The sequence below is a fragment of the Amphibalanus amphitrite genome, unplaced genomic scaffold (assembly GCF_019059575.1).
Source record: "Amphibalanus amphitrite isolate SeventyFive unplaced genomic scaffold, NRLGWU_Aamphi_draft 000628F_arrow, whole genome shotgun sequence".
Classification (NCBI taxonomy): domain Eukaryota; kingdom Metazoa; phylum Arthropoda; class Thecostraca; order Balanomorpha; family Balanidae; genus Amphibalanus; species Amphibalanus amphitrite.
The window spans coordinates 1-23,898 of record NW_024882122.1 but is presented as its reverse complement, the minus strand read 5'-3'; the positions used below and the strand labels follow the sequence as shown (position 1 = coordinate 23,898).

Sequence of the window (23,898 nt, the reverse complement as noted above, 5' to 3'; positions counted from 1 at the left end):
CGATACCTACTAGAAAAATTAAATCTCTCTCTCGCTCTCTTTCCCCTCCCCCCCTCTCTCTCTCTCTCTCTCTCTCTCTCTCTCTCTCTCTCTCTCTCTCTCTCTCTCGCTCTCTCGCATATGCTTGCTCATATGTACAATTACTCACGGTCATCCTTATCTGGGCTGCTCTCTTCAACTCCGCAGTGAGAGTTGCACTCTTCCATCGTCTCAAAGTTGTTGGCATTGCCCTGGCACCCGCCGTACAGGAAGAACTCGCATGCGGCACTCTCTGTGTTGAAGAAGTACCGTGGTTTGCCTCCTCGGCACGGTCCGATGGTTTTGGGCAGAGAACAGGCAACTCCTGTGGCAAAATCGCGGTGATCGTTTCGTTTCTCCATCTCAGTCATGCTCTGCGGCTCATAAATGAAGTGTTTTCAAACTCGAATTCATCTAAGCGTATCCGCGTGTTCTCTCTACTCGTATCTAAAATCCAGGTGCAGTTGTTAGTGGTATATGGCGCATGACATTATTTTCGCTTTGTGTCTCCTGTTTTACAGCAATTCAATGCAAAACGTAAACTTGGGATAACGAGCACTCGCCACCCTATCCTTATGACTCACGCTGTGCGAGCTGGCGTTCGCTGGAGCTCTCTGCCGGGCCTCCGCAGCGGTCTGTGCACTCCTCGATTGTCTCAAAGTTGTTGGCGTTCCCCTTACATCCACCGTAGAGGAAGGACTGGCAGGCGCCGCTCTCTGTGCTGTAGAAGAACCGCGGCATAGCTCCGCGACACGGGCCGATCGTCTTCGGAAGAGAGCACTCAACTCCTGGGAATGGATTTCAGGATTAGAAACCAAAGATAAAGAAGTTGAAAACCGGGATGGTAGCAACTCATTTTCACGATGATTGAAAACCTTGAATAAATTTACCTTGTGGTAGCATTCATTCTTATAGCATTGTTTATTGAAATATACATTTAACTTCCAATCATATATCCGTAGTGCAATGTTTGATGTCAATTAGGTATACGAGTTCATGCTAAACTGAACGCAAAATCCTATGTCCATGAGTCATTCCTTTGCAAATTAGTCCCAAACACATTGGGCCGTACTCTGTTCCGTCTGTCTCTCCCCGGCTCCAGCGGCCGGGCCTCCGCAGCGACCGGTGCACTCGTCCAGCGTCTCGAAGTTGTTGCCGTTGCCATGGCAACCTCCGTAGAGGAACGTCTCGCACGCGCCCGTCTGGGTGCTGAAGAAGTAGCGTGGCATGGCGCCCCGGCACGGGCCGATGTCACGGGGCAGTGAACAGACATCCTCTGCGGAATAGATGGGGTGTGGCGATGATGGTTATTAGTCTGGACTCTGGAGGTCCTACTGACGTCGGAGTGCTTTGATGTTAGTGATGCATGTTGCACATGATATGCTCATACAATATACGATCAACGATAGGATACATTCTTCCATAGGTATCCTTTGAATGAAGCGCCGTTTTACACACATTTACTGTTATTTAAATTATAACCGTGATAAGAGTGCAGACATCTCAGTGGTTTTTGTGGCTGTTCTCCAGACTCCGGAATTCCCGCACCCACCGTCACCGTCGATCCGGATGACGCCGGCTCCGTGCTCCTCCTTGCCGAACATGCGGTCCATCCAGTCGGCCCTGCCGGTGCCCTCGCCCGCCTTGGGCACGGCCATCCAGGCCAGCAGCGCGATGGCCAGCAGGAGGGGTAGCAGCAGGGCCACCATCAGCAGGGTCCGCTGCATTCGGGACCTCCCCGCCGGCCCCGCCGGCTGCTTTGTCACCGTGGCCACGTATGGCGCCGTCATCTCAGCGGCTGGGGGTGCAGAGGGGGGGGGGGGGTTAGTAAGTGAGTGTGTGTGTGGGGGGGAAGTGAGTTTAGTTGAGTTGATGAGTGAGTGAGCGAGCGCGGATACAGGAGTGGGAGGAAACGAAACGAAACGGTTATATGCCGACCGGCGAGCACGAGCAACAGAAGCTTCAAGCTGGCATATTTGGTCAGTGGTCACTGCTATTTCCGATTGCTATATATGCATACGTATTTAGGCATACTTCTTCATTTTTGGTTGGTGGTGAAATGAAATGTTAACATTTTTTTTGTGAAACGTGCAAGGCATCCAAGGAACATTTATGGTAAAATGAGGCGACGCTGCTTGAAGAGACTGTATGCTCTTGTGTCCTCTTTTGTACACCAACTTTTGTTCGCTACAAAGAACAGCAAACATGACGTCATCCGGAACAGATGCTGGCTCTTCAGTGGAATGACTGGGAATATTCAGAGACAGAGACGAATTTGACGTTCAGCAGGACGCGGGTGTTCCACAGGTGTTCGGGTGTCGGTCGGACGCGGCTTCTGCCATTGTCGGTGCGGGTTTTCCGCTATTGTACTGACGTGGCAGAGCTCGGCGGCGGAGCGGTGCGTCATACATGCTGCGTGCAGCGTTGTGCACAACGTCGAATGTAAATTGTAGATACACGAGGCATAGAGGCATAAGGATGTTCAGAGTCGGTGTGGTCGTGGAGTAGCATTAAACGTAATCAGCAGTTACAATCAGATACCTACACGGAAAGTGTTAACTGCAGATGATAGGACATTTAACAGGAAGTGCGAAACTCTCCAAACCAATCGTAATCACACTTCTGGTTCTAGGTATGAGTGCCTTAGGGAGAGGATTTCTCTTAGAACGCTTGCATTTGGTAATTGTAAGCGTAGTTGGTAGGTTGATGATTAACCCTCGTAGTTGTGTTGGGGGGGGGGCGCAATTTGCCCCCCCTGTGTTATTTCCTGAATAGCAAGAAAACGGCGGCGCAAATTTTCAGTACCTTCCCGGGCATCAATTTGGCACCTTCACACCAAATTCAAGTCTTAGGTCATCTTAGGATAGGAGTTATTGAGGTCAAACTGAGGTCATGTTCGAGCAAAAATGAGCAAAAAAACACGCAATCTTGAAACGCTCACCAAATCTACAGTTACCAAGCAATTTCAAAGTTCTTTATATGGTCTAGTAGACAAAAAGCGGTGCTAGAAAACTGCTATCTCGGATTTTCAAAATTTTGGGTTTTTGACCCCCCAAAATAATTTTTTTTTTAGAAAAACTAAAAAAAATCCCAAATTTTTTCCGAATTTCGCAAAAACGGTATATATGTCATAGTCCCTGCGCTCTTCTATATACATACCAAATTTCAGATCGATATCTCGTTTTCTGGCCAAGTTATAGCGAAAAAAACATGTCCAAAAATGATGACGTCAAATTTTTTAACTAAATTTTTAGCGATTCTAGACCACGTAGGGCAAAACAAAGACCACCATTGAACTCCCCGTGACGAGCTGCATCGAATCGATACCCATTTTATGTAAAAATATCAACTTTGAAATTTGACCTAATTTGACCTGACCTTGACCTGACCTTGACCTGACCTTCACCAGAACATAATCTTAAGTGACCCCAAAGGCTGCCTGACCCACATAATCGTATTTGACATAAAATGGACCATAATGCATGCATCACATGATATTTTCATATTGTGACCCTCAGTGATCTGATCTCTGTGACCTGACCTGGTTTCAGTGACCTCAAATAGCAAAATATGTGTTTGAAGAACATTTCCCCATCGATGATTTTCAATGAAATGCATTTTACTCGATTTTACAACGCATTTCTTGAAATGCCTGTAAACGGTGAAAATTCGACCTTTGACCTGACCTGTGACGTCATCGGTTTGACCTAGGTCAATAAAATTGGGTCACAAGGTAGTTCCCTGATAGGGCTATCCAACACCGTTTGCCGCTTGTCGCTAGGTTGCGTGGTTCTCGAGATCTTAGGGGGGGCAAATTGCCCCCCCCCCCCAACAGAGCGCGTTGCTCGGCAGAGCCCAACTCAATTTTTAGGCGGGTTAATATCACGACACACTAGAAGATATCGGAAAGATCTCGGAACACTCACGATATACGAGTATGATCAGGTGCAACAGTAAGGTGATGCCAGTAAAGCAAATCATCCAAATGATCTGCCCGACCAGAGTCTATCTGCAATAGGTACAATTATGTTTCGCATGCCTATATTTAGCAAAAGAAGCGTTCTTTTACTTCCTTTCATCCATTGCGAACAATTTAAACTTTTCGGTTAATTTGTAAACTTGAAGCAGCGACAAAGCCATGGGGCTACTTAAAAGTGCAGCGCATCCGAGCATAACCAGAGCATAGTGAAATATATACTGAAACCGTATATATGATTCTGCAACCACTAGATATACACTTTGAGGACGTGTTACAAAGTTACGTGATTGTGTACAAAACGTTACTTTTGTGTCCTAGCTAAAAATATAATTGACGGACGAGACTAAATTACCTATTACAGTAGGGCCCAGATAGTACCACTGTAGGCCCTCAAAGACGGGGGAATATCGTACTCACGCACCGTGGCAGGCCATCTTCCCTGAGTCAGTGAGTGGCATGCGGCATTGTCGCAGTCGCCGTGTGTAACCTTGGCTTTCCCTCGATGAAAGCTACATGGCACGCTAAGACTCTATCGATCACCCGTATCGCCTTGTGGCGCGATCAATTCAGAATACAATTACCGTATTTGATCGAAGGAAATGGATGACAGTAATGTGTTTATGTTAACAAATATTAACGAGATATATGATTCAATGGTGTGTAATTTGAGAACTGTAGTTTCATAGTTATGAAATAATAACATGACTTCTTGTGATGGACAATGCTTTTAAAATTGATAGATAAATTGATCCCGTACTCAATTTGGGCTTAGAGATAGGGCTCTGTTTTACAGAATACTAGCACAGCACGCTGTCAAACTTAACGACTCACCTTTGTTTCCTCTTCTTCTCTCCACTATAACTCTTCTGTTGATGCAAAATTACACCACTCTTCTCCTCTGCTTCACCTCCCAGCTCTCTCTCTCTCTCGCTGTTCGTCTGTATGCTGTGTGTGTCTGGCCCGGTCTGCCGAGCGAGGCCGGCCGTGGCGCCGCGCCGGTAGCTGGGAGCGGGGAGGGGGGGGGGGGGCACAGGTGTGGGCCGTCGCCCTCCTTTGATAGACCACAATACCGGACACCTGTACACACGCTGCCGCTGTCGTCCGTGCCCTGTCACTAATGGTGCGGCCGTGCAGCGGTGGCAGAGAGGCCGGCGGCGCAGCAACCGAGACCGAGAGAGTTCGGGACGGTACGCCGCATATATCCGGCTCCCCACGCGCGCCGGATCGGTACGGGACGGGACGGGACGGTGCATTTATGCGGCCCTCTACGCAACCCTGACACGGCGCGGCATGGTACGCAGTGTCACGGCTACGATACGCAATACGCATGTCGTCGGACAAATAACCGATACAATCGGCTGGTATCGAAAGAGCCCAATAGGTGTGTACCTACATTGTAAGTACACCTCTTCTTTTGACGTCCAATGGCTGCTGTTATGGTGAAGCGTATAACTTTGAGAGATAAAAAGTGCAATATGTTTCAATATCTTCTATTCATTTTCACAAAAGAATCACTCCCAGCCCCACACTCCCAAATGATAACTAACATTCTCAACCCGTTATCACGATCGAGCAGTCGACAACGGGCCATGCGGTGCAGCATAACTTCAGGCGCATATCGTCCTGCCACCTATCGGACAGTACGAGCAGCTCAAGTATCGTCCGCCTCCAGTAGAGACTCGACTCTGCCGATTGCCGAAGCCCGGGATAACTATCGGTCTATACAAATCTGTTTCTGACTTCTGTATTATCCATTAGGCATTTTCGCCATTGCACATGGATTCTGTATGAGAGCATGACGACCTTAGGTCAATTTCAATATGTGTCATGTCATTTGCGGATGAGTAGGTAGGTAGGTATACCTATTTGGCTGTGCTGAGTGCTGACCCCTGACGTACGTACAGCCCACCGCTAAAGTAATGTAGGGTTTTACCAATCTCAACGGTTGGCTTTGACTGGCGATTGTTTAACCCTCGCACGACCAGGCCATTTCTCATAACACGAACGACCGGGGGGGGGGGTTGTTACGACCCCCCCTGGCGTTTCGAAACGGAAGGTCGTAGAGCTTAGCGGAAAAAACCAACGGATTGCTCTCAACGAGATCTCGCGATTGGTGGTATATTTTTTGGTCCTAGGTCAACATTTGACCTACTTATGACCGGTCAAAGGTCAAATTTTCCGAAAAAATCAAACTTTTTCAACTTTCCGCGGCGATTGCAGCAAAACGGTGGGAGATATCGACTTGAAACCTTCACTATCGTATTCCTTGATCAATTCTCTATCGTTTGGTATGTATTTCGTTTCCCTAGCTCTAGAAATGGCGCGTTGGGAGCGCCGGAAGTCGGCAAGGTCACAGTCGGCGGCAGAAATTCGAAAAATCAAAATTTAAATTTTTGAAATCTGATTGTATTTTTGGATTTGGGAGGTCCATTTGCTCCCTATAGAAGCTAATATTGCTGCATATTCCCATTGAGGTGACAAGAATTAGCAAAATAGTGGTTCGGGCGCTTTTCAAAAATAGTACCGGACGCTGTTCCTCTTGTGACGTCATAGCTCCGTGACCTGATCTGACCCGGTCAATTTTCTTGCACCACACGATAGCCAATGCTTGCCCCAACATGCATGGGAAGTTTCATCATGATCCATCAAACAATGTGGGTATCACCGGCAGAAAACCTAGGGATTCGGCGCACACGTTTGGTAACTGTCGGCCGGAGGCTGTACCTCTTATGACGTCATAACTCCGTGACCTGACATGACCCGATCATTTTTTTTTTCGGCAAAAGATGCGCAAAGGTTGACCCAGAGGGTATTGAAAATTTCAGCCCGCTACGACAAGCCGTTTAGCGTGCACTTCGAAAAAACCTCAGGGGGGGGGGGTTGATACAACCCCCCCCCCTAGGCGTTCTAGGGTTAATGCAGAGTGATCGAAAAGAAGATGTCAATAGATAAAGTTGCAGCTGCAAGGGTGACGATACATATAAGCTACATTCAAAGTTTCATTGTAGTCTGGCTAATCGTTCCTAAGCTTCAGAAGAAGAACATACCCATGACTGAAACCACACATTACTTCTGCTGTGGACTGTACCTATCAACGAACTTGGAATACCGAACAGAGGAGCCGGAGCAGTCTGATATTTCGTGCCTTACGATCAATTTATGTTAACAATACATCATTAAACATTAACCCCTCATTTGACCTATTGTTCCAACTTCAACCCCTCATACTCGTATCGCATGTGAGAAATGAGCGAAGAATATGTCTTCTGTCATATAGGAACCTTGGCCTCCTGCTCATTACAGTAAGGCGAGCTGGTTTCTTTACCATATGGAAAAAAGGCATAGGAATAGAAAGAGTAATAAATAAGCAAAACTCATATATTTATGGTACAAGTTATTTGCTCACAATGTCTACTTGCAGGTTCATTCCACCAAAACACATCCCTATGTATATCTGGCTGCAATTTTCATGGTCTCGATACTGTTTTCAGCGGACCACTGCTGGCCATGTTGAAGCAGGTCTGATATTCCCCTCCCTTCAACTGGCCGTCTCCGGCGCTGTGCCGCCGCCGAGCAAGGTTCGTCTCACTGGCCTGATTGCCTGCGGCGCCCGGCGACCCCTGAGACGTTCCTGGCGCAGCCGCGGCCTGATTAAGCCGCGGCCGGGTGCGCCGCAATCTGCCGCAGACGCGCTGCATATGCCGCTAACCGTGTTAGCGTGGCAGCCGGGCCGCCGGCGGTGGGCGGCAGGTGATACATGCTCCCACCGGGAGCGGCCGCGAGCTCGACTCGGGACGTGGGCTGAGACGGCTGCAGCCCTGCAGGAGAGTGCTGCAGCCCGGCAGCCAGCTGCAGCCAGCTGCAGAAGCCCAGCGGCTCAACACCGCAGCTCGGCGGTCGACCGTTGGCTATCACAGCAGCCATGTGTGGGCAGTAATCGCCACGCCATGTGTGGATCGCCCATGATCGTAAATACATAGGTACATACATACAATCCATTGCAATGATGATAGTGAACGTTTTTCTCTTATATTTCTTATTGCATTTTAATATGAAAACTCTAGTATTTTACTAGCGAGTATTTTATTTGTGATACACGATTGAAAAATGTCCTAAATAAAATCTAGTGAATTTTACTTGTGTTGGAAGGAAATAAAGAAGTTGACACGCTACTCTCAAAGGTGGCGTAAATTTCATGCATATTGATGAAACTATATACACCATCCAGTAGGTATTTGTTAGTTGTTTGAGGTAACCTCAGATGATAACTTTAAACATCGTTCCTTTCTTCTTAGGAACCAAGCAACAAAATCTGCATCACCTAATTTCCAACATTGAACTGTCAATCTGACATACCTTTTTCAGCTTATTGCCAACTTTCAATTGCTGCTCGACGAGTGAATAAACGATAACTCAAGTTCTAAGCCCCTGATGTCGATATTGTTACCTACTCGTTAACTTTTGCCACAGTTATACACTACACACAACTGTAAACAAAACTTGGAAATAACAGCTTGCTCTCCGACTACATATAACTTCGGGTCACTAATTCATTTTTTAACGTGGACAGCTAATTACTCATATCACTGAACCCATCCATTTTTCAAGTTCAGTGCATCGACCTCATACTAAACGCAGCCCCAGCGAACCCCTCGCCGTGCTTTGTTTCCATGAAAGGGAGCCGGGCGGGTTTTATTATCACCGCCGATACGAGGGTGACATGGCGTCGGTTGGTGGTGACAGGAGGGCTCCCACAGCGGCCTGCGACACCCTCCATCCCTTCCTGTAGGGATTGTTTGCTGTTCGTGCCCCCTTTTCCTCCGCTTTATGCCGCGCTCTGCTCGGCAGTCGGTCACTCAGTGCGATAATGTCGAATGTCCGTATAACATACAAAAGATAACATGAATAGGGATCAGATAAAAGAGGGAGATAGTTTTAGTCGATGGTGCAGTAATGCGCTGCCATGTGACGGCACTATTGACATGTGCCTGCAGTCGACAAGTCATTGGCAAGGCAACAAGTCCAAGGCATCTTGCTGTTCTGTTATTTTCTTATTTATTGTCTTCGTAATGATTGGGATTGCTGATCAGCTGGGCTGGGCTGCAGCATTCGTTCATTTCACTCTCCTCACCATCCTCCTCACTCATCATCACCATCACATCATCATCTCATCATCATCACCTGCCTGCACAGTGCACCCTCTCTCCGTAGTCCGTACTATCTGTGTTAGTGCTCACCATCAATGTCCATCGTCCTTTTCCCGCTCGTGTCTGTCAGCCGCCGTCGGTACACCGTTACACCACCCATCCCGACTGCCTGCTCTGCTAGCGGCAATAGAAACGCTGAGCGCCCATCGGCCGCGCGGCGTGCCCTCATCGGACGCATTTGCACATAATCCAATCGGGAGCGAGCCGCTCGATCCGAACATGATTGGCGACCGTGACTAGCGTGTCTGGGTCGCCGTCCCGCCGCCGTCCCGCCGCTGTCCCACCGCTCCGGCACCGCTCTCAATGCCCGCCCGTCCGCTCCCAAAGGAACTGCGGGAGCTCCCGCCCGTCCAACACAAAGCGCAATGGATTTAAATACACGGCCGGTATCGGCTGTGCGCCAATCATTTCGGCCATTAGGGCTACAATGGGCCAGGACGGGGGATCATATGACGGCGGCCTCGCGGCGAGGGGAGAGAGAGACAGTGGCGGCGCGCTGCGGCGAGCGGCGGCGCGGCGGCGACAGACGTGGCGCCACCTCCGAGCCGAAAGGACCAGCTGCAGAGGACCGGGGCGAGTGAGAGTGAGAGGAGAGCGCCGGTTAAAGGGAGAAGGTGAGAGTGAGGGAGGAGACCACCAGTGTCAACATTGGAGACGGCGCAACAAATCTGTCAATCGAGTGATCCGCTGCGGACTGAAGAACACCATCATTTGTCGAAAAAGGAGCATATCTCATCAAAAACACAACTTCAGCACATATAAAGGTGAGTACATACCATAGTCGAACGTTGCGGCCCCCTCATAAGTTTTATGTTTACATTTTATCGTGAATTGGAGGAAGACCTTTCGGGTTTCAAAATAGGATTTGTTTCCGCCGTGTATATTTAGCGTGAGCGGAACTATACCGTCTCAATATAGCCGACCAGACAGGTTCCGAGGACGGTTCAGTCCCCCGAAGAAGGGGCTCAGGGACTCTAACAGGATGTCATTAGCTTTCAGTAGGCCGGCATCGGTGATGCTTTTCAGTTCTGCTCCTTATCTATTTTAGGAAGCGATTCTTTCTTACGCAGATATTTTATGTGATCGTTCGGGGCTGGTTTGTTCGGTTCGCTTGGATTTCTTGAACATCCTTGTCTTTCCGATTTATTACTGTCGGGGAAGTGTTGAGTAGCTTCAATACTTCTGAACCTAATCGAATACCTTTTATCACTACACTTGACTGTCCTGCAGCCCCTAAGGTCTACAGCTGTCATCAGTGTGCCAAATGCCTTATATACCCACCTTTGTCAGCGGAAATTAGTTCACGGCATGTTGGGTCCTTTGGCAAACGGTATGTGATATCACAATTGTATCGCTCATCTTTCTCAAACGAGACTGATTCTGATTCTGCGGATCCCACACGGATCCATTTCAGGGATCCTCTCCCGGACACCGCTGCTGGCTGATCTCGGATCGTCGGCAGTGCGTCGGTATCGTCGGCAGTGCGTCGGTGTCGTCGCGTCGGCGCCGCCCCGCGAGCCCGTCCCTCCGCGGTGGGCGGTCCGACAGCAGTTCGCGCAGTGGCCGCAGCGCGGCGCTACCGTCGCAGCCGGCCGGTATCTGCCCTGAGTTGTCCTCCGGCTGGGGAAGGGCGCTGGTCCAGGCCGCTTTATCTGGTCACAGCCGGGATGGCTGCCCAGCGCCTGGAGTCGGAGGGTAGCCTGCTGGCCACGGAGGCTCCCAACGTGCTGTGCACGCGGCTGCCGGGCCACTGGCGCTCCAACAAGACGCTACCGACGTGTTTCCGCGTGGTGTCACTAGATGGCATTAGTGACGGCACGGAGGTCATCCTGCGGGCTGGCAATGAGGACAATCCGTGTGCCGAGGTCCGTAACAACCGGGCCGTCATGAAGGGTCAGGTGGCCAAGTTCTCCGACCTGAGGTTCGTCGGCAGAAGCGGTAGAGGTGAGTGGAAATATTAAGTGCGGGACTTTCAGCTAATCGTAGTGTCACATCCTCAGCCCAATTCATTAGTGATGGCGAGCGAGATAGTCACACGGTTAATGAGATTTCGACAAATCAAATATCGACATCGACGAACAATTTCGACAAATCAAAATGGTTCCTCTATTTTTATAAAACAACTCGTTATGATGCAAGCAGGGTCAAAAGGATTTACCCTATGAAGTATAAGTAAAACTTAACGCCACGAACAGCGGCGCAATGCGTTGCAGTGCAGATATCACTTCTTACCGCAGTGGCTGTGTTGTGCCTTGTTATGAAGAAGTACCTACCTTTAATTTGGAATGAAATGTTTTGAATTAGATGCGCAATGAATACTCCAGTTCTATTAATGACGTTCGAGTAAATTATTCATGCATTTATACGACAACAAGATGCTTAAACATTTCACCTTAGGCAGAGGTCTGATGGTTATTAATTCAAAGCAACCCCTAATAATGGCCGAATGTCCTGCAGCTTTTAAACGCTGTCCCTTGCCCCTTATGTCGGCCATAATGACAAATAAATACACTCATCAGAAACATCCACATACTAGCTACATACTCGGCATATGGTTTACAACGATAGCAGCATCACCATGTCGTGCTTGACCAATTAAATGAGTCATTAGGATCAGTTAGGCCGCTGCAATGCACTAATCATCTTCTACAGTTTCTATTGCAAGGTGACTTGGTGACTACATGGTTATGAATTACGGCGTGCATGTTGATACTTTGTGGCGCTTAATATGCAGTGATAACTGCCATTGGGTCTCGTTGAAGGAGCGTCCAATGTCCCACGTAATGCATTGGTTGAAAGCGATGCAGTTTGACTGGGGTGGCGTATTATTATACTCATATCTCAGTAGTGATGTAGTCCACTTAGGCATGAATATTGGCCCCATTGTATTTTTCTACAAAGCAATTACTCATAATTTTGAAGCAGGACATGTCAGGTATCTTTTACCGTATTGTTATTGTTATGTAACACTGATTGACTTTCACATGATGATAGTGCTTTAGATCCAGTAAAAAAAGAAACTTGATGATACATTTTTAGTTCAAGAGTCAATGAGCTTTCTTATAAATGGCCGCCAAAAATTATCTCCCTTATAATCTTGCTTATATTTGTTTATGTTTTGTATATGAAGGTGCTTACATTTGCTGATGTTTTTGCCCCTGTCACGGTGCCCGCGCCCGCGCCGTGGCAGGGCGAATGAATGAATGTATGGAAACGAGTGGCGGTGACATAATGATACACTCTCCACACTCACTTAAAAAAAAAAATAGTCTAAGGCCATTCAAGGTAAGATCGCCAGGTCACGTCAAGTGAACCAAACAGAAAAGCTCGCTATAGTTTAACCAACTCAACGGTTTTTTTTTTAAACTTCCAGTGCCTATTTGATGAGGATCAGCAAATACATCAAACGAAGAGATAGGATTTGTATACCACTGAAATAAGTCCGACTTATTTTTCCGCACTCTCAATCACAAGTCAAGTTATCTAGAATGCATTTAATTACTTACTAGCTTAATAGCATCTCATATTTTACATTTAGCCTTGACCCGGTTCAGGATGATTCCATCTCATATGCTCTAAGAAAGTTCTTCCTTGACCATTTGTCAGTAAGCATGGAGTTTGGCAGCAAAAATGTAAATTTGTAATGTTGCATGTAAATATGTAAATATGCATGTATTCAACTGCTCTTTTAACCCTTGCCGACAGAGGGGGGGGGGGGGCTCAGGTCTGTCAGGTCTGTCCGTCTCACCATTACATATAAGTCAATGAGAAATCACGGAAACTGCTAACTATTTTGGCGCCGGGAATGATTTAAAACTACCTCAAACATATGAAATCATGATTACATGCGCTCTTTGCAAAGTCCCATGTTTCACTTTTGCATCTTTGACCTTGCATGACGTCATAACTGACGCCATGCAAAGACACCATGACGTCATGTGACGTCATCTATTACGTAACAAAGGTCATACGTGTTTTGTGTCAATAACTCCTGATCAAATTGTTCTAGCAAATCAGAAAAGTCATCATGGTCTCGAGAAGACTCGCCAAATCAAATGGTATGCTATAATATGATCCCCTTCAAGGCCAACTTTGTGACCTGAATGGCACTGACCCAGCCTTCACCTAGGGTCAACACCTTAACTTGACCTCATCCGAACAAAAGGCATTCAAGCATGAAGAACACGATGGTGCGAAAATGCGGCTCTGCAACGATTTTTGACGAAGATATTTACCAAAAACCAAACTTCCACCTTGGGGCACCTGACCTGACCTCAGAGGTCAGGTCTGATCTGAAACCTTACATAAGCTTGGGTACCAGTAACTGCGTCTCGTAACTGCGCACGCGCTGCTTTTTGCACAAGGCACTAACTCAATTGGAAGCGAAACGGTGAGGGGGCCATACCCCTCTCCACCCTCGACCGGCGCGCATATGTATAGAAAACCGATTGTTTCGGCGAGTGTTTGAGAAATTGCTTGAATATTTTTGTTTTCAAACAAAAACACGGTAGATAACTATGTTCTTAGTTTTGCGCTTCCCTAGCCAGGGGCGGCGGATTCGGGGGGGCAGGGGGGGCAGCTGCCCCCCTGGCAAATTCGTGGGGGGGGGGCAAAAGTATCTTTTTGCCCCCCCCCCATAATTTGTGACAAAGCCAAGAAAAGAAACCATATACCTGATTATGCTGTTCGATCATCTGAAGATGTAACCAGATGCCCATATACTTTATCATACGTTGCCTTTCTTAAATGGCAAGCGTTCGCGTTCAATTGAAGTTTTCCTCTCTTCAACCTAGTTTTGGAGGCATTATAAGCGTCAGCGTGACGCAGCAGCAACCCAGGCCTTCAGTGACCGTTTACAGGGGCGACGGATACGGGGTGGCAGAGGAGGCATCGTCCCCTAAGAAACTTTTGGAGGAGGGGCAAACGCATATTCTTGCCCCTCCATAATTTGTGCCTTAAACATGAGGAAAATTTCCATAACCTGATATTGCAGCTATGCGCTCCTACAGTTTGTCCAACGGTGCCTTTTGAATATGTGTAAATGCTAACCATTTCCGCTTTATATCATTTTTTTTTTGTCTTTTCAGGTTCGATTTAGAGATATTTTAAGCGTGCAAGAGACGCAACTCATACCTTCAGTGGTCGTTTGCCGCTATTTTGTCCCTACATAAATGCCGAATCGCAAGCGAGCGGAGACTGAAGGGCTCTAGCCATTCGCTTGCGGGTAGTTAGGACTAATGAGCGCTCATAATAAGCCACTCCCCTGATTTTTTTCGAGCGCAAGTTTCCAGCGCATAAAATGGTAAACGCTGAGGTCGTACACATTGACCGCATTGACCAATGCACGGTATGGTATGACACCCAAAGGCCAGTCATCAGAGATCTGCTTTGGGCATTCGGAGGCTTGTGTGGGGCCAGTGTAAAAACTGGATGTTCACAGTTCAGTATCCGCTTTATTTCGATTTCACTATTAAAAAATTAAATATTAATGTTGGAAACTTTTGAGGGTTAGGGCACTGATCATTAGTGGGCCCCCCTCTGTCTAAAGGCTGGCTATAGAATAAAGAGCATCAAACACGAACAGTAGCGGCGGAACACCTTCAATTAAAGGGGGGGGGGGGCACTGCCGACTTTTGGTCCCTTTCTTTCCTTGCAACGCCCATATCGCTAACGTTAAAATGCCAAAATCAAAGGGGGCACGGTGCCCCGGTGCCCTCCCCGTTCCGCCGCCTATGAATACGAAAGCAAAATCTAAGGCATTTGGGAAAAATGAGTATGCCCCGCAGCGTTCGATAACAACCACCTTCCAGTGGGTCAAGCCAACGGGGCCCAAGTCATATACCTAATGGCACTTAACGACAGCACTAACCTTGTCTCACTTTTCGTTGAAGTCTGTTCCGAATGGTTTCGGCCACAGACTGGCTGCACTGAGGTCATTTGGTATGTGCAACTGTAATTAAAGCCACCTAAGGCGCCCTGACCAGGCTGAAGCTGGGTTGGAAATGCTTCGTCTTTGCAGATACCACTGGCCGCTAATTCTCGAGTGCCTGAACCGGTAGATGTCGTGGCAAGATTTGGTGTGATAAGTTGAACCTTTTACCGCAGTCAGCGCACCCTAAAGCCCTAAGAAAGAAACGCCCCACCCAGAGCTTCTGGATTCTCGTTCCAGGCCACCGTTCCTTCACCCCAGCTCGCCGCCGCGCTCCCTCACCTCAGCCCTCCGTTCCCAGCTTGACGAGCGTTTGGGCCTTATTAAGCCTTGCTGTAGGCTTCCTGTATAAACCCATCGAGACAGCCCGTCTCGGTGAGCTTAGTTGGCAAACTACTGCCATTGGGGAGGGTTTCTGGCGGATCACTGTCCCAATAGGTTTAGATGCGACCGACTGTGTCTGAATGTTTGAGCGGTCTCCTCCCGCTGTGAGCTAGTTTCAGTTGATATCTGTCTCAGAAATACTTTTTAAAGGAAGGTTAAACGGAAATAGAACGTAAAATGAACAGAGGAAATGGTAACGAGTTACCTCATTGAAGAATAGCGCTCGCCTACTTCAAAAGGGTTGGCACCGTTCTTCAACATCTGATATGCGATCGGGGTATGGCATAATTTTTCCCATTGGAGCTTTTTTCTAATACAGCAACAAGAAAAGCGTTTCATCGTCCACTGGCGGATCCAGGGAGCGGGCATTTAAAGCAAATATTTACTCCCCCTCCCCCTGGCCCCTGCATCGCCCGAAATAGACAAAACGTACCTTCCTTATGTTTCCTAATAATAACACTTTTATCAGGATTTTTTTTTTGTTTTATACTGTTCAGCAGTAGGTCCGTAAGGAATCGAAATCCGAGGAGTTTTTGGATTTTGGACACTTTTTTTTTGGGGGGGGTATGTCCCATACAGCGTCGAAAACGCCTTTCTGGATCCGCCTATGACATCATCTCGACTGGGATCTTGCCCCCCCACGCCAAAATCGAATCCGCCGCCACTGTCCCTAGCCATACCTCATTGATGCAGGATGCTAGAGCCATTGTCATTGCCGAAAATGTTTGGGTATTTTACATAGGCAATGCAATACAATAGTGAACCGTATTCAATAGGCTTAGGTCACGAGCAACAAAAATCAAAAGTTGTATGACCCGAGTCGCTCAGCGTTCGCGACTCAGCCCATCGTTCTAAGATCGGTCGTGACGTCATCCAGCGTCGAGTCAACCCCTCCCAGGGGACTGCCCCGGGATCCCACTGTGTCAGCCAGCTGCCTCTCGAGCTCCTGCTGGCTGGTGGGCCGCCGCCGGCGCTGCTTCTCCCTGCTGCCTCTGTCCCTGTGCGTACACGCGTGAACGGGGAGCGGTCGCCGGCGGCGGGCCCACTCTGCCCGGCGTGTAATTAGAATTACCTTCAACGGCTGCCGGCGGGCAGACAGCGGGGAGTCGCCGGTCGGCGGGGGCGGGCCCGGCAGCGGGATGTTCGAACTCGGCCTCCGCGCCGTGTCGGTCCGGCCGCAATTATCCGGCGCCGGTAGCGCGCGCCGACCTGCCAAACGGCAGAGAAACGACCGGCCGCACGACTAATTTGCATTGCACAGGTGTTGATGCAGCAGTATGGCACACCTAGGGGGCCGGCACCGGTGGCAGCCGGCGTGAAATATGGCCCGTGCGGCCGCATCGCTCACCGCACGGGGGCCGTGTGTGGCCGCGGCAGGCCGCTGGCGTGACCGGCGGCAGTGGCCCGGACCGAGCGGGGCGCATCCCGGGGCCCCACCTGCAGCCGCCCCCGCCCCCGCCCCCGCCGCAGACCGCCGCCGAACCACGCACCGCAGCTCGACACTGCGTAATTCATAAATCTTGTATACTGCGCCGATGTGACTAGGCAATTTGCTCTATGGTCAGCGTAATGACGGCCTTTGTTGGCGGCAATGATTGGCCGAGAGGGTAACGAATTGCACGGCGCCACCCGTTACTCAAATATTCAACGCCCGAGTTGAGTCACCGGCAATAGACAACTTTTGCAGAATTTAGAAAAAATGACGATATTGGGAAAGTTTGTGAATGGAGACGGGCTGAGGTGCGCTTTAGTGCTTTAGTTTGGCAGCGCGCATGGCTGGATTGAGTTGTAATACATTTTTATGTGTAAATGATACCATTCAACCCCATTAGCACGCATTAAATGATCCATAACGCCGACGAAGGCTCTACGTCGCCCCATGGTAGCGGCGTGATAGATAGTGAACCGCACTCATCCATCCCGGTTACGACATCTGAAAGGGCTGTTCCAGTCCTAACAGCACATGCTAGACCAATTAGCAACACGAAAATTACGGACCGCGCGCGGCGCTCTACAGTCCGGCCATGGTCCGCCCCCAGCCGCAGCGGGCCGCGGGTCTGACTGGACCCACGGTCCACCTCTGCCGCACAGTACGGACAGACAGGGCCACCACCGGCGGGCCGTGCGCGGTTCCGTGTCAGCGGCCGGGCGCATCCTTCCGGCTGGCCGGCACAGAGGCACACGCGCCGTCTGCAAATAGCACCCGCATTACCGGCCCTAAAATGGGCAAATTGTCGTTGGAGCGCGTTCGTCGTGCTCCTAATGGTGATGGATAATCAGGTGATTAGCATATGAGCCGGTGTTTTACCCCGCTAAGCGGCGTGTCCAGCGCCCGGCCCATGGTAATTAAATTAGCGTGCAGGTGGCCGCGAGAGGTAGCGGCGGGCAGAGATGACCGGTGGGCTGACTGTGGGCCGCGTAGGACCAGATTCGGCGGCCGGTAAATACACGTCGGGTTAGGACACAGTGGTCGATTGGGAACTACCTGGTTGAACCAAACATATGGCGAGGGGGCTATCGCCCAGGTGTTGTTATTTTACAGAACATACGGACGTACACAACCCAGCGATTATTCAATTACTCATTATTCAAATTGCAGTTTGTATGCTGATAACGCGCGGTTCAAGGCTTGGTAAATTGCGTTCATCACACCTTGTTTCCGTTTAAAAATGACCATGATGATAACCTGCATATCACATTTGATACTGTTCTTCGTAAGAAAACTGGTGTGCTCCACAAACATCAATCATCTAATATTCTTTTAAGGCTCGTTGTATGTAAGGCATTTGATGATATCGTTTTTTTTTTTGTTTTACTTTAATGACCTCCTTACAATGATAATGAAACTTTCATCTCAATTCGTTTATTTTTTATATGAATTTTCGGCCACGGGCCATGATCACATATACATATAGTCAAAAGCAAAGTCAAAAGCAAGTTTTGACTTTGCTTTTGACTATATGTATATGTGATCATGGCCCGTGGCCGAAAATTCATATAAAAAATAAACGAATTGAGATGAAAGTTTCATTATCATTGTAAGGAGGTCATTAAAGTAAAACAAAAAAACGAAATCATCTAATATGGTAAATTATATTCGTGATTAATGTGCCGTGATGACTATTACATAAACAATGAGGCTACACAGAAATAAATTTTATCCCCATTTTCAGAACACTATTTGAAAAGTCTAACTTAACGGTGAAACAGCTCAAAATGATGTTACAAAGCATTAAAATCTAGAAATGTATACAATGTTGCAGGATTTATTGACTTCCATAATATGTACGACTACATAATAATATGTACATTCCATAATATGTACTATATGTACACGAGTACATATAGTTAGCCATGTAGAATATTGCAGTCCTTTCGATTGAGATTTTCGAATTTATGCCCGTATATAACAAAAAACAAGTTTTTGAGCGTATTCTCAGCCCTGGACTTGAGAATAACAGCCCTGAATCGCGATCATAAACGTGTTGCATTCAGCGAAATACATAAACTAAAAGGAAGAAGAAGAAATAAACGAAACAAAATGCGGTAGCTGAAAAAAAAAATTGTCGGTGGCGTGTGCGAGTGCCCCGTGTAACCTTCTCTTTACCTGTGTGTGTGTGTGTTGCAGGGAAGCAGCTCAACGTGAGCATCACGCTGATTACCAAGCCGATGCAGGTGGTGATGATCGGCAGGGCGATCAAGGTCACCGTGGACGGACCCAGGGACCCGCGCAACAAGTCACGTGAGTTTAACAGGACACGGGTAGTTGACCCAGGGCGACGCGGAACAAAGTCACATGAGTTGAGCGGAACCCACGAAGCTTGCTCTTACCCTATCGGGTGTTCTCCCAAAATCAATGACATGATCTCGCAGTTTTAACCTTACTGATCTAAGTTGAGACTAGTTTGCTGTACTCTTGATGTCGTCCTCCCCCCCCGGCCCCCCCCCAACCTAACCTGACCCCTCTTCTGTTCCAGGTTGCGACTTCTACCCTGGCCTGGGCTTCCCGAACCCGTGGCTGGAACATCGTCTGGCAGGTCACCTGCCCCCGCTGGCTGCCGCCTGGTTACCTGGCTTCCCGGGCCACCCGGCGGCCGACCCACGCCTCAGCGAGGCTCTCCTGCACGGCCTGAACGGTGAGCTAGACGGTGGGCCGCGGGTTGGATGGGGAGAGTCAAGAATTTGTTGTTTGGTGCGAGGTAGAAGAGTGGATGGTGTGAATGCGTCATGAGGGGAACATTTGTTTTGAGTCTGTATAAGGGGCTTTTCGAATAAGTATGAGGTTCGATCTAGTGTGTAAAGGGAGAGCTTGAGGGTTTCACTTTACGAGACTATAGGAGGAAAATGATAGCGTATTCAGTTCTGATTTCTTGTCGTCAGTGAGAATCTCTGTCACCATCTCAAACTGTCCGTCCCCAGCCTGACCCCTCCCACACTTACCAACACCCCGTTTCTGTTTCAGGTGGTCTGGCCCGCTCGCCGCTGACCTGCCTGTCCAGCCGGGCGCCGCTGCTGACCAGCGCCCCACTCCCTCCCCCCGCCGGGGGATACGGGGCGCCGGGGCCGCGGTCCGCCTTCCACGCCGTGGCGCGGCCGGCCGCCGAGCCGGGATGGTCGCCGCTGGGCGCTCTGCTGGGTGCCATGTCCGCCCAGCGGCTGCTGGCCAGCAGTGGGGGGCGCGGCGGGTCAGCAGGGGGGTCGGAGGGGGCCGACTCGCCCTGTGCCGCCAGCCCGCGGTCACCGCCGACGGCTGAGGTGACGGACGGGGACGGCAGCCCGACCAAACTCTGGAGGCCGCATGTGGACTGAAAGGGGAGGGGAGGGTCCAGGAGGGAATAGATCTCATTGTGAGGCGTGTGTTGGAGTGATATTGTACTGCAGACGGTGTTATAATAAATGTGCTTATTTATAAATAGTTTTTTGTCATTAAAATAAAGCTTATCCGTATCACAATCTAGTACCGTCGGTGCGTAAATATTAAGTGCAATGCGACGCAATATCATTAAACTTATGGAAAGCGTAGTTCTGCTGACAATCGTACTCATATTTGGACTAATCTCACCTGAAGCCTGCCACACGCTGTCCTGCATTCAGTAATATGTTTCATTCCAGCGTCAGCCGGTGTAACATACAATCAGCCTAAGTTGCGGGGCTGGTTTAATAAAACGAATGCCACCGCTTTCTCGGTTGCCACCTTTCTCACAGCCTGCTTTTACATTCCACGTTCAGCCAACGACAGCCATGCAAATTACATCCCTTTTCAGCCACGCGGATTTTCCCGTCCAGTGAAACACAATACGAATGAATTAAAACTCTTGATTGGTATTTAGATTGGGAAGCCTGAAGCGCGCGTGCTGGGGGAAATTTGACGGGTTTCCAGGGCGAAAATGTCACCAAATATGCAGCCCTGGTGGAGACGATAGCGTGGATTAGACGGCGAATGGCCGCCAGTGGAGTGGCGAAGAGAAGCGAGGGAGGAGAAGAGGAAGGAAATAGACTGCGTGCAATATAAACACGAACCGAGATTAGAAGGGTGTGACATATATTATTTTCGGGACTACGAATTTGGATATCAGCGGCGTTCTTACATATTAGCCCACAGCTGACTATGCTGACCGCTCGTAGACATCATCCACTAGATTTGGGGCCTCTTGACAAATGATATCAGTCAAATGATAATCCTAGGCTAACGTTATAGCTTACCTTAGAGCTTTCAAAGCGTCGATTTACTAAGAAATGCATTTGAAAATTGAAAATTTATCATGAAACTTGACGAGCCGTATCTACCTACATAGTTCTTATGAGGCGCCTTTCATATGGTGAAAAATTTGAAATTGAAACATTTGATTTCACACAGTGTGTGCAGGAATACAGATTAATTTTGCAATTCACCTTTGCATTTTCTAGTTTCGTTTTAAAGGTTGCTACATGCTTCGCAGCTGACTAGTCAGGTGAGGTGTATTTATGTGGCGATACCATTCTCGTGAAATCATACGGGTTATATTTAAAAAATCGTCGTGTTCTGTGCGTCGGATGTGCATACTCTTCACATCTAAACTGCACCTGGAAAATACTGCGTCAAAACAGCAAAATAGAACAAAGAACACCATGTCCCATTATGTGTTTTGGGCCTCGACTGTTGATGAAACACTTTTTGGGGAGATCCTTTAAGCCTAAAAGCACGCATGCTCCCCGGCCCGGTTGGGGAGCCAGGCCGCGGCGGCACCACTTGAAAGGCAGCGCGGCGAGCGTCTGGCCACGCTCCCCACCGCCGGGGGCGTCCCTCTCCCCGCGCACGCCCCTAATCTTTTATCTGCGCTCCCCCTTATAATTTATCCCGCATCGATTCGTTTTATCTAAAATCCATCCACGCGACTCTTTGTCATTGGCGACCTTTTATTCCCGTTCTTTATCCCCGAATCCCCTCGTCTGACCAGGCTGCATAATCGGCCGGCCAGAGAGCAAACCCCGCGCCCCGCCAGATTTCACCCTGATTTGGCCGCTCCCGGCGCGCCCCTGTGTAATTTCGACGCGCCGCGCCGGCCGCCCCATCGGGCCACCTCGCCGATGAAGAAATCAGACGACATTACCGTGCCAGCTGACAGGCAGAACGGATGCCGGGTGGGGAGCCGCCGCCGCCACCGCTGCCGCCGCCGCGCGCCCGCTGTCGTCCCGCGGTACCCTGCTCGGCACAGCGGCGGCAGAGGGGAGCCGATCCGACTTATTGTTATGATGAAGAACAAATAATTCCCCAGTTGATGAATTATGCGAAAAGGGGTGGGATTAGAGCGGCTCAGCGGCGCCTGCGACCCTCTGATCCGCTGAAGTGGGCCAGCCGCCGGCGTGACGCAGACTCGTCGCTCTGCCGTCCTGCTGCACGCCACAACAATGCAGCACTTGGGACAAACTTGGCGCAAATTACGGTGGCTCTGGTGGTATTCACTGGCTTGGCGCGGACGGCTGTTGTTCGACAGTCCTCGGGCTAATTGGTAGCAGGTTCAATTAACGCGAATCAATACCCCAGCTGGCTGATTACATTTGGGTATGGGTACAACAAAATGGAGCCCGGCGGCGTGAGAGCAAGCAGACAAGGGAGATTCAGATTGAAACATCGGTTTCTCCAGAGTCTGTAGTTAATTGTGAGCTTTAACAAGTAAAACTACGGAAACTGACCGTGCTGTATTTTTATATTGATCGCAGAAATTGTATCGTTTGCGTGTAACTTCTAGTAATGTAATATCTAATGCGTTTCTAACCAGACGAAATTACATATAATCAATGATTTCTCGCGCAAAACTCGAGAAGGCAGCATCGAGCGTCTCAATTAGTAAAGCTAATCTTGTGCATGTGTATTTCATAATTCAAACATGTGCATTAATTGATAAATTCAGATCTTCTTTGTAATCAGCTCAACTGTCCACAACTCTCATTCAATTCATTAATCATTATCTGCATTTCTGTTACCTTGGGTAGTCGTAAAAATAACCCCATGAAAATGTCGGACAACTTTCTTTTCATCTTAACCCGCGCGGGGGGGGGGTAAATTTTCCCCCCCCCTCGCGAATTTTTGCGATATCTCAAAAACGGCGGCGCGCAGCGCCGCCAAACTTTCAGTACCTTTTCTTACATCAATTTGACACGTTCCCTGAAAATTTGAGCGAAATCCGTCGGAAATTTGTTGAGATATTGACGTTTTAGTGACGTCATGTTCGCCATTTTCGCCTCAAAAACGGCAAAAGTTCAAACGCCGCTAACATCTTCATTTTTAAAGGAATCAAGACGTAACAAAAAAGGTTATACGTAATTTTACTTTGTCTATCAAATGGCTATCTCGTTTTTTTGAAAATTTTGGATTTTGGCCTAAATTTTTTCAAAAAACTGACTTTTTTGGGAAAATCATTATAAAATCCAAAATTTTGAGTCTATCGAAAAAACCGGAAAAAATGTCAGAGAAGTGGTCTATGTGCACCTACATACCAAATTTTAGAAGAATCGGTTCAAAAATGTGGGAGTTATTCAAAATTTTATGACGTCACGACACACAAATTTTTTGAAAAATGACTTTTTTGGAAGTTCTAGACCTCGTACGAAAACAAAAATAGCACCATTCGATTCGCCGTGAAAAACTGCATCAGATAGACGCCTTTTTAGGCCTTAACAACCAGCTTCAAAATTTGACCTCACTTGACCTGACCTTGACCTGACCTCGACCTGAAAATCATCCAGAGGTGGTCCATATCACTTATTGAGTGTGCCTATTGAATTCTATGAGTAAAATGACCCATAAAACATGTGTCGCACATGCCCTTTTCTATATTTTGTTTTTTGGTGACCTGACCTGACCTGACCTGACCTGACCTTGACCTCTGAATGATATTGTA

At 48.5% G+C, this 23,898-nt stretch overlaps 2 protein-coding genes across 2 annotated transcripts; one reads left to right on the top strand and one right to left on the bottom strand.

Annotated features, from left to right (window-relative positions):
* Nucleotides 1–140: 140 nt before the first annotated feature.
* LOC122363588 (carboxypeptidase inhibitor SmCI-like) lies at nt 141–4,981 on the bottom strand. Its single transcript, XM_043333049.1, has 5 exons — nt 4,829–4,981; nt 1,571–1,816; nt 1,091–1,294; nt 603–806; nt 141–343 (listed from the first exon to the last, which is right to left on the bottom strand). Exons 2-5 carry the CDS (start codon nt 1,806–1,808, stop codon nt 141–143), a joined length of 849 nt encoding a protein of 282 aa, XP_043188984.1. The 5' UTR covers nt 1,809–1,816; nt 4,829–4,981.
* A 4,844-nt stretch (nt 4,982–9,825) lies between these two features.
* LOC122363593 (segmentation protein Runt-like) lies at nt 9,826–20,331 on the top strand. Its single transcript, XM_043333054.1, has 5 exons — nt 9,826–9,968; nt 10,619–11,148; nt 19,146–19,259; nt 19,495–19,653; nt 19,980–20,331. The coding sequence occupies exons 2-5, from the start codon at nt 10,872–10,874 to the stop codon at nt 20,324–20,326; spliced, it is 897 nt and encodes a 298-aa protein (XP_043188989.1). The 5' UTR covers nt 9,826–9,968; nt 10,619–10,871; the 3' UTR covers nt 20,327–20,331.
* Nucleotides 20,332–23,898: the final 3,567 nt, after the last annotated feature.

Bases quoted from the DNA above. Each gene is read 5' to 3' on its own strand.
- LOC122363588 (XM_043333049.1), bottom strand. From the start codon at position 1,808: ATGACGGCGCCATACGTGGCCACGGTGACAAAGCAGCCGGCGGGGCCG. The intron at 807-1,090 runs GTACGGCCCAAT...ATCCATTCCCAG, and splicing joins GGAGAGACAGACGGAACAGA to GAGTTGAGTGCTCTCTTCCG. The intron at 344-602 runs GTGAGTCATAAG...ATTTTGCCACAG, and splicing joins CGAACGCCAGCTCGCACAGC to GAGTTGCCTGTTCTCTGCCC.
- LOC122363593 (XM_043333054.1), top strand. From the start codon at position 10,872: ATGGCTGCCCAGCGCCTGGAGTCGGAGGGTAGCCTGCTGGCCACGGAG. The intron at 11,149-19,145 runs GTGAGTGGAAAT...TGTGTGTTGCAG, and splicing joins CGTCGGCAGAAGCGGTAGAG to GGAAGCAGCTCAACGTGAGC. The intron at 19,260-19,494 runs GTGAGTTTAACA...CTTCTGTTCCAG, and splicing joins GGACCCGCGCAACAAGTCAC to GTTGCGACTTCTACCCTGGC.